The 10017-nt window shown below is 55.1% G+C and overlaps 1 protein-coding gene across 1 annotated transcript; it reads right to left on the bottom strand.

Moving 5' to 3' along the window:
* Positions 1–425: 425 nt before the first annotated feature.
* Positions 426–7739, bottom strand: NKX2-1 (NK2 homeobox 1). Its single transcript, XM_068192904.1, has 3 exons — positions 7529–7739; positions 2722–3098; positions 426–1953 (listed from the first exon to the last, which is right to left on the bottom strand). Exons 1-3 carry the CDS (start codon positions 7579–7581, stop codon positions 1283–1285), a joined length of 1101 nt encoding a protein of 366 aa, XP_068049005.1. The 5' UTR covers positions 7582–7739; the 3' UTR covers positions 426–1282.
* Positions 7740–10017: the final 2278 nt, after the last annotated feature.

Here is a 10017-nt window from a genome sequence, read left to right as displayed (position 1 = left end):
TCCTCCGTGCCTTTGGCATTTGAATTTCTAGTCCCCGAATACTTTGCTTTCTCTAGCAAGAAGTCTCTGAGGTGCCCTCCGCCCCCACCCTCGTCCCCCAAAAAATAATCGGGCTAATGAATTTGGACTCGATTCCTTCGGTTTCGAGTTCGTGAATCCCATGCGTTTGCTTGTGCTGTTTGCACGCTGAGGACTGATCCTGTATCCCGTTAACCCTCTGGCACAGCTCTCCTTTGGGAATAGGGTTTGGGCCCTGGGAGGGGCACGGGCCTTCCGGGGTCTGACAACATCCCGGGTTGATTTTCCACCAAGAAGAAAAAAAAAGCGGGGGGGTGAAGGGGCGAAATGGGGAAAAAAAGAAGAAAGATGTAAGGAAAGGAGCGTAGGGAGGGGAAACCAAAGGGGGAAATAAAAAAGAATATTCGTAATGTGTATAATTTATTAGAAGCTTCTTAGGAACTATATTTAAGCCAAATATCTACATAAGTTACAACAGGAAAAGGCGGCGTGCGCAAATAACAAACTGCCGGAGGATTTACGACGGGGTGATCAGTGTCCATAAAAAAGGTGGGGGTTGGTTTGGTTGATTGTATTTTTTTCCTTTTCTTTTTACAACAAAATATACAGGCTACTAAAAACTATGGGTTTAGTCCAACTTTTGACAGCATTATACAGCTACAGGTTCACATCAAACGTAAGGAGGAAAATAAAAGCCAAGCCTTTGATGACTCCACGTCTCCATCCGCTGGCCCTGGCGGCGGGCTGGGAGAGACCGGGAAGGGGGAAGCTGCTTATTGTGTCTGGGTGACGCGAATGCGTTTTTTGGTGGGGAAAACCACCCCATCCCCCAAAATCTCTGTATTTACATGCAAGTCCTAGACGCTGGCAAAGTGTACATCTGATATCCAAGTCTTCAGACCATGCCTAAAGATGGTCCCCTTTCTGCAGACTGCTCCATGGTTATTAGTCTGAATATTTTTATACACCCCACAGGACAGCTTTGGGGGACAAAAAACATAAAGACCCCAAACCATCAACAGTAACAATAAAATGGAACAAAAAAAGTCTCTCTCTTAGAGGTCCGCAGGGACCGCTCAGTAAAACGGGGGAAAGGGAGAAGAGCATTAAAAAGAAAAAAAAAAAAAAAAAAAAAAAAGAAAAAAAAAAAAAGCACACAGTAGTTTGGAGAGGACAGAGATTTGTGTAACTGGGAAAATTTGTTGATTTTTTTTTTTCTTTTTTCTTTTTGCCTTTTTTTCCCCTTTTTCTTTGTTTAATCCTTTTACCAGGTCCTACCGTATAGCAAGGTGGAGCAAGACATGGCAGTGCCATAGTCAGAAGTAGAAGAGTTTAGGTGAGACAAACTGGAGACTTGGCTCTGCAGAGAGGAAGGGCTGGCCGAGTGCTGTCCCATGTCTGGAGACTGCCCCGCACTGTTTGTCTGGTGGCTCTGATGCTGTCCGAGGCTGTTGCCATTGGTAGCCACTGTGATCGTTGTAGCTGCCTGCTGCTGATGGCTCTGGATAGCTGCTGTGGGTGTGTTGGAGCCTGCTTGGCAGGGCTTGCCATCCTTCACAAGCACTGGCACTGCCACCCTTCTGGGAGACTGCTGCTGCTGGCAGGAGCCGTTCTCCTGTTGCATCTGCTGCTGCGCAGCCTTGTCTTTGGCCTGGCGTTTCATCTTGTAGCGGTGATTCTGGAACCAGATTTTGACCTGAGTCGGGGTGAGATGTATCATGCTGGCTAAATGTTCCCTCTCCGGGGCGGAGAGGTATTTCTGTTGCTTGAAACGTCTCTCCAGCTCGTAAACCTGGGCCTGCGAAAAAAGGACCCTCCGTTTCCTCCGCGGCGTGCTCTGGAGCGGGGCCATGCTCTTGCTCACGTCTCCCAGGGAGCCGAGGCTGCCCATGCCTCCCATGTTCATGCCCGAGGACGGCGCCATGAAGCGGGAGACTGCAAGGGAGAAGGCGGCACGTTTTAGGCGGCTCGGCTTGGCCCGGCCCGGCCCGAGTGGGGCCCCGCGCTCCGGCAGCCCCCGCCGCCGCCTGCCCCCAGCGGAGTTCCGCAGCCCCCCGGCAGCCCAGCCCCGGCCGCGGCCTCGGGACACCCGCGCTTCTAAACAACGACTCACGTCCCTGGGGCGAGCCGTGGCCCCCTTCTCGCCCGGCCCAGCCCCGGTGAATAAGGGCGACCACTCACCCCTCGTCCTGCCCGGGGGCACAGCCAGGAAAGTACCTAATGTGACAGCCGCGGCGGCAGCGGCCGCGGACAGCGGCTCCGCCGGCGCCGGCCGAAGAGGACTCTGCCGCTCCCCTGCCGCTTCCCGGGACGCGGCCCCGGCGCCTCCGGCTTCCCCCCTCGCCCGCCCGGTGCCGGGCGGCGCGCAGGCGGACGGGCACCGCCGGGTCCCTTTGGGCCCCCGGGCCGCGAGGCTCCCGCCCCGCTGGACGGCGAAAGCCAGGCTCTCGCTCCCCGCCACAGCCGGGCTTCCAACCCACTTGCCCCATAAAAGCAGCCGCGGGAGGCTGACATGCAACCAGCCGGGGTGGAAAGACCGGGTACGATCCTCGGGCAGGAGGAGGAATTTGGGGTTTGGGGGGTGCGTCTGGGTTTGAGACCGACTTTTGCCCTGTCGCGGACCCCCCGTGCCTTCTGACCGCGGTGTGTCGGGGCAGTTGCGCGGCAAGCCCCCTTCGGCCACCCAGCCCCGAGCTGACTTACTTGAGGAAAAGCGGGGATCCGGGTTGGTGCCGTACCATCCTGTCGCCGAAGCGCTGTTCCTCATGGTGTCCTGGTACGGCGGCAGCTCGCTCATGTTGCCCAGGTTCCCATTGCAATAGCCCCCCATCGTAGCATGGGAGAGCTGGGGGACCCCTGCCGCTGTCATATGGTAGGCGGCAGTCACTGTTCCGTTGTGGCCCATGGGGTGCTGCTGCATGGCCGGCTGAGAAACCTGAGACTGTCTGTAGGCTGACAGGGGAGCCCCCAAGTTACTGGCCTCCATGCCCACTTTCTTGTAGCTTTCCTCCAAAGGACTCAAGATGTCAGACACTGAGAAAGGAGTCGTATGCTTTGGGCTCATCGACATGATTCGGCGGCTGGGGAAAAAAAAAAAAAAAAGGAAGGGGAGGCAAATCTTTTTTTTTTTTTTTTTTTTTTTTTTGCCAGATATTCTGGTGTTGCCTTAACGCCGATCTTGTTGGATGTACACGTAACCGAGTGGACGAAGTCCGCCTTAATTGGATTGAGTGGAGGCTCAGGGCTGCCTTTCGTTTGTTTTAGCCAGACGCCAGGTTTTAGGCTGCCACCAGAGGCGGGGCATAGGCACTAAAGCAACAAGACAATAGAAGCCTACATCTTGCCCAAGATAATTAGCTTACATGCTGATGACAAGGTAAACACCTTTAAGTCTTACTTGTCAGAATTTTTTTTATGTCTTTAGGAAAAAAAAAAAAAGAGAGAGAGAGACAAGAAAGGACGGGAGAGAGAGGAAAAAAAGAAAGACCCCGTGAGCACAACTCTTTTTTTTTTTTTTTTTTTTTCCTCGGGGGTTACAATATCGTGGACGGGAAATGGAAGGCAAAGCAAAAAAGACCACCATTTGACTGGGTGAAAGGATTTAAAAACAGCTCCCGGGTGGCAAGGCTGTCAGCCCAGCCTTTGTGAGAGCTGGGGAAACGGGGTGGAATGCCAGTAAGCCAAAGGACAGAATCTCCCTCTTCCCCCACTAAGTTTGGTCCGGAAGGAGCCCCGCCGCCGGGAGGACAACTCTTCGGAGGGCAGATCTTTCTCTCCGGGCCACAGCTCCCCGCGCCCCGCATTCCCCGCACTGGCTTGTCAGATGCCCCGGCCGGCTGGGGCTGAACAAGCGCTTGGGGTTTCGCATGTCGGGAACACTCTCTCTGTCTCCTAAGACACTCAGTGCGAGGATCGTTTGTCTCCCTAAACCCACAAATTCCTTTCAGATAGGGATTTTTTTTTTTTTTAATATCTCAGAGAGGGGTGGAAGCCACAAGTTTGCAAAATCAAGCAGTAATTTAATTGCCTGGGACGAGAGGCCGATGAAAAATAGGTTAGCGCAAAATGTCGCTTGTTATTCTCAAAGGCAAAGACTCTCACAGTCTCTCGTGGTCCCTCTGAAGCTGAAGCTGCTTTCTAAGGTTATTTATATAGCACGGGAGCTGGATGGAGAAGACCTCTCCGGTCATCTGCTACACGACCTTGCCAATAAATTCCCTGTAGTTTCCAATAAACTGCAATTTCTGGCACTTTCGGATCTGTTCTCGGATCCGGTGTGAAAACAAAAGCGATCCATTAACAGCCACACGCACACGTACAGGCAGCCAGTAGCTAATGTCATCTGGGTCTTTGAAGAAATCTTCCAACGCCTAGTGTCTCCAAATCTTATATTTCGGGGTGATCGGGGCAGAGGAGAGAAACCTCCCCTGAGTGTTTCACACCCCGGCCTACGGCCCTGGCAACCACAATTTAATACAGCGATTACCTGAATATTAAGGAAATTACAGCGAAGGTACAGTTAACCCTGGGACTTTGAAGTGTCAAGTAACTATTTAGTAATTGCACTTGTAAATATGTTTGTGCTCGGCTAGTTCGTGCTTAAAAATGCAAAAGTGCACTTGCTACCCGGGAATAACTAAATATCTTTGTCTAAAGTGGCAGCATAAATAGCCGGTCGCTTTGTGGCTGTGCTTGATATTAGTACATAAGGATCATTTTGCTTCAATTGGAAGGCTCTCATTCACTAGGCAAGAAACCGTTTAGGAGAAAGTAGGTTCCCGTATGAGAGTTAACATCCTTCAAGTGTAAGCCTCAGTCTTGATTACACTTTAGAGCTCTGCAAGAGGTGAGCTTTTCCACACAAATATAATCGGGGGAACTTTCCTTCAATCAGGCCTCCAGCTCTCTTACATCATCTCAGCTGCTTCTTTCGGCACTAGCTCCCTCAAGGCTGAATATCCCGAAGTGGGCTGGTTGTGAGTCTGCCGGGTCACCAAAGGCAGAGAAGGGCGACTTTGGACTAGAAAGGCGATTGGTTTTTACCTCTTCTTTTTCCTCTTTTCTTTTGAAACCTTTCAATCTTGTCTTTCCAGATCTCTGGAACATTTCTTTACACCCCACCCCCTCCCTGCACCCCCCTCCCTCGCCCCGGTTTTTCCCCTTTCTGCGTGTATTTTTGAGTATGGTCTTTGGTTTTGTTCCCACACAGAGAGAGAGACTCAACCGAGACTCGACCTTGCCTTAGAGATTTGATTGCTTGGGGTTTGTGGTTGGTTTTTTTTTTTTTTTTTCACCCCGAATTTCTCAGACACTCCATCCCCATGCCTCTTTCATGAGCCTTTAAAAGAAGGGGGTGGATGGAAGAAAAAAAAATTAAATACTGCAGGATCCACCAAAACGACGGCTTGGTCGGTTTTAATCAGAGGCAAAAGGCGGCAAGTGACCGCGCAATTTGAGGGGCAGGAGCAGAGACTCCGTTCCCATCCACAAGAGTGCGAGGTGGGGCAGCCGGGTAGGCCCCAGCAGCAGCTCCGGCGGCGGGAGCGGGGAGCGGGGCTCCGGCCACGCGGGCGGGCGAGGCTCCCCGCCGCCCTGCGCCGGCCCCGGAGCGCCGCCCGAGCGACCCTTTGGCCGCCGGCTGCGCCTGCCAGAGCTTGTTTATCCTCTCACTCGAATGAGAGCAGGTTAAATCGCCTCCGAAACATTGCTCGCTTAGGTTATCCCGAGCGAGTCGGGCCTTGGCTCTGCGCGGGGTCTGGTAGAGGGAGGCTAAAGCGAGAGAGCTTCGTTCACCTTTGCTGGGAAGTGGGTGAAACTTCTCTTGTGCACCGCTGACCGCTGAGTTAGGAGTACACCGGCGCGCGTACAGGCACAGCCACGTCTAGCTGCTTTTAGCACGGCTAGATCGACGCGGTGTAAAGGAAACAGGTCAGCCCCTGCACCTGCTTTCCCGCCCCAAATGAGCTATAACGGGGCAAGTCAGACCATGGACAAGGGACGAGAAAACTTCCTCGCTGGTGTCGTCTCCCTTCAGTCTCCCTTTTCTTTCAAGTCCTCCACCGAAGTTTTGTCTACCAGAGATGGCTGCTCCCAGCTTCCGGGGAGGGTGGCCGTCCCGACAAAGTCCTGCCTAGGCTGCCTTTAGCGAAATGTTCGTTTACCTGGTGATGCTGCTTAGTAAAACACTCGAGTTAAAAAGAAATGCTAAAGAGGAGAGCAAGGAAGATGAGATGCGTACTGCCTGGTGGAAGCATTTTCATGAGAAAGGCACGGTTTTCACCCCGTGTTTGCAGAAATGCGGCTACACGGACGTCCCTTCAATAGCTTCTGACCCCACACAATCCTTTTGATAACACTCGAGAGGTGGAAGAATGGGAGACTTTGTCAATCAAATGGTGCCAATCCCAATGGAAACTGTGCCACCAAGACCGCAGAGCGTTTCCTCATCAACTGGATTGCGGGGGCTGGGAACTCAAGAATCAGCTTTTGAAAGTGCGCACAGGGCTCTCCAAAGACAACAATGTCTTTTTTATACGAGCTGCTGTGCCTCCCCAAGGGGAATCAGATATGTTCGGCCAGGCAGAGCTCGGAGGGCTCGGAGGGCAGAGGGTAAGGGTCCCACGCAAACCGCGCGCAAATTCTTTCTCAACAAGAAAGACGCTTTCTAGGTGTAACTTTCTGATACAAAGCCATGAGGTGCTCCGTGCTCCCTCTGCATCAGTTCACGGGTGCACGTCTGGCTGCACCCCCTGCCCAGCCCTCCGGCCCCGCTCCCAGCGCCGAGGAGGCGGCCCTGCCCGCTGCCCTGCCCGCGGCCGTCCAGCCCGCCCTGCCGCGGGGGGCAGCGCTCTGCAGCGGGGCCAGCGTTCCTAGAGAGGTCCGAGTTGGAGGTGGCAAGAGCAGATCTGTGACAGAGCTCTTTCTTCGCGTCTGGTCATCAGTATAAGTCTAACACATTCATCGAGAGATGTAAATGACCATCTGGAAAAATGGCACCACCGAGGCAGCTTGCCGCAACTCGCCCCTCTCGACCCACCCTGAACGAGCTCATAGAAACCTCCTCTGGTTGCTTGTGCATGTCGGTGTAATACACCCTCTGTTTCCCCATGCTCCCCAGAATGGAAGATGTGCCCAGCACACCTACGCCGGGAGCGGAGGTTTCCGTAGTGATAGTGTAGGGCGGACTTGTGTCTCTGCCGGCCGCGGGCAGGGCGCTGAGAGCCGCTCCCGCCTGGAAAACACATGCTTGGGCGTGTAAGAAGGCAGGAGTCCTCCTAGAGACGCACCCTGCGAGCGCTACCTAGGCACGGAGCGCTCTGGGTGTGTGTGTGGGGGGAAACGCCTGTTGTGGCTCATGGGGACAATTCATCGCCGTGGGAAAGCCCCCCTGCCCTGGTTATCTCGTTAGGGTGGGAGAAACCCCTCAGTACAGCGGGCGAAACCTCTCCCCCTGGCGTGGGAACCTAAGGCAACCAGAGAGACTACCAAAGGCTAAAGCGAAAATCCTCACCCCTCCGCAGAGCACGCACAGTTGCTCCTCCAGCTGCCCAGGGCGTGGAGCATCTCGCAGCTGGGGGTTCTCGGGGCCCCTTCGCCACCGGTGCCTGGCGGCCCCACTCGCAAAGCTCTGTGCGAGCGAGGGCAGCGTTGCCTCCGCTCAGCTCTTTTCCCTCCTTCCCCAGTTGCTGGAGGACGGCTGAGCCCTCCTGCCCTAGTCCTCGACACCCTCCCCGTCCTTTCCTTCGCCGGGCCGTTCCCGGCCTAGAGGGCCAGGGTGGGGCCAGGTACGGGGTGCCAGGGCAGGGCTCCCGGAGCCGCGGCGGCGGGCGGAGGGCCGCCGTGCCAGGGCGGGGGCGGCGGGGCCCCGGGGCACGCCTCGACCCGCCAGCCACACCGCGCCCCTCCGCGGCTGCCCGGCGCGGGGACCCGCGGGAAAGGGCTCTTTGTAGGCATGGGTGCCCCGGTAGTCTCGGGTGGATAGCAGCATCACTCGCCCCGATGTGTGAACTACTGTCTGATCGCCTCGCCCGATATTATCAGCAGTTAATATAAGCCCTCCACATCTGGCTTTCTTAGTGTCAGCAGACTGTCACTGCCGCAACAGTGTCAGTACACACATACAAGACTTATTGTTACCCTGAAGCGTTTTTGATACACCCATGACAGCGGTGATTATGCAGAGGATTTCTTGAAGGTGGTTGTTGAGACAATTTGCTAAAAGCCTGTAGAGATAGTTAAAAATATAAGCACGTTTTATTTAGATAGAAAATACTTTTAATCTGTATATACCTACAAACAGAATCCTGCCGGGATCTATCTATTTATCTACTTTTAGGTATAACTATTAGTATATTACATTAACTATCTTAGGAGTCATGCGCTTTTGTGTGTGTTCCCAGACATGCCTACACACACACATACAAGCGTGGGGGTGCATACCTCCGGCAGTGGGTATGCATGAGTATATATTTACGCATACATTCACAGTCCTCAACCCTGTCGTCTCTTAAGTGTTTCAAAAAGGAACTCAGCTTTTAAGTGGGTCACCTCGCCGCCCTCCCTTCCCCTTTCCTCGCCCAGGCCTGCGGCCGCGCCGGCGCCGGGAAAAAGGGTTCTCGGCTCCCTGGTGGGGTTGGACGCGAAGGCGACGGACATGGACGTGCCTGCGGATGCAGAGTGGGGGGCGGGCCGGGCGTCGCCCCCGGCAGTTTGATTTTCCGACGACCTTTTTTGTTTCAGCATGGCTGGCGGCGGCGGGCGGCGCGGGGGCTCGTTGCTCACTGCCCCCCAGCTTGGTTTCGAAGCCCTCCCCGTGCCTCCGGACCGCCCCGCCGAGGGCCTCGGGGAGCTGCAGCCTGCCTTGTGCAGCCGCCCTCGGGGCTGCGCGGACGGCGCACGGGGCCGAGCCCGGGGGCGCTCCGCCGCGCCCGCCGGCAGTATGCGCGCTGGTGGACAGGCGACCTTTCCCCCTCGACCTTACCCTGGGGGTAACCAAAGCTCCCTTTTATTTTCAATGTCACTTCGGAGTTTGCCTTTTGTTCCCCTATACCTCTCGCTTCCAGGGATACGGGTGGCTCCCCGCTGTCTCGGGGAAGGGCTAGCGGTTGCAAAGATATCTCCTTTAAAAACCACAATGGAGTCCTTTCGACCAGCCCGTGTGGTGCCCGAGCTTCATTTTCGTGCCGGGGAGAATGGAATTGTTTGTTTTGCTTTTGTTTTCACAGCAAAACTCGAGGGCAAGTTACAGGAGGGCTGATAGGAACCCCGGCCCTTTCTTGTTGCACTTGGGTGCCCAGCAGGGCCACCCAGCCGAGGGCCGATGCATCCGGTATTTGACCACGGTAGCCCGGGATCCCGCGCAAACGGCGGCTTCAGGCGGATCCGTCCGCGGATGCCCTGCTGTCACTGATTTCGGAGTGACCGAGTGCTCTGGTTATTGCCCCCAAATTCTTTTCTGCCTCTCCTCTACTCCCCCGTCTGCTGCTGGACCTGAGCTCTTCCAGTGGCTTTAATTCGTCAGGAAGCTGCCATGTGTCTCACTGTGCCCTTGGCTTTTTTATCGGGGCAGGGGCCACCAGGGCAAGGTGGGCGCTGCACGCGTTGCCAGCCGTGCGGACGGACGCACCGGGGCCGGTGCCGCGGCCCGCCGGGGCGGAGGGACCTGCAGCGGCCTCCCTCCGCTGGCCGCCGGGGAAAGCGCAGCGCCGGGCCTGGGCCGCCAGCGCTGGCGCTCACCTGGGCCTGTAGACTTGCTGCTGTTGCTGCTGAAATTTCACCCTGGCCAAGGCAAAATCATTTAAATGAGGAAACAGAACGGGAATTTGCTCAGTTGCCCTTGGGATGCAATTTCATGGATATTCATCTGTTTTCACTGTGTGTTTCTCCAAATCTAGGGGGGAAGGATTACCTTCTTTTACTGTTGCTGCTGCTCCTCCTCAACACTTTCCTATAGAGGTAGCTCTGCCTCTAAGCAAGTCTTCCCCCTCCCAGGAAAGTGAT

The sequence above is a fragment of the Anomalospiza imberbis genome, chromosome 6 (genome assembly GCF_031753505.1).
Source record: "Anomalospiza imberbis isolate Cuckoo-Finch-1a 21T00152 chromosome 6, ASM3175350v1, whole genome shotgun sequence".
Taxonomy (NCBI): domain Eukaryota; kingdom Metazoa; phylum Chordata; class Aves; order Passeriformes; family Viduidae; genus Anomalospiza; species Anomalospiza imberbis.
The sequence above is the reverse complement of the archived record's forward strand: the minus strand, read 5'-3'. Positions and strand labels throughout refer to the sequence as shown.

Bases quoted from the DNA above. Each gene is read 5' to 3' on its own strand.
- NKX2-1 (XM_068192904.1), bottom strand. From the start codon at position 7,581: ATGCTCCACGCCCTGGGCAGCTGGAGGAGCAACTGTGCGTGCTCTGCG. The intron at 3,099-7,528 runs GTGAGGATTTTC...TTTTTTCCCCAG, and splicing joins TGTGCGTGCTCTGCGGAGGG to CCGCCGAATCATGTCGATGA. The intron at 1,954-2,721 runs GTAAGTCAGCTC...TCTCCCTTGCAG, and splicing joins GGATCCCCGCTTTTCCTCAA to TCTCCCGCTTCATGGCGCCG.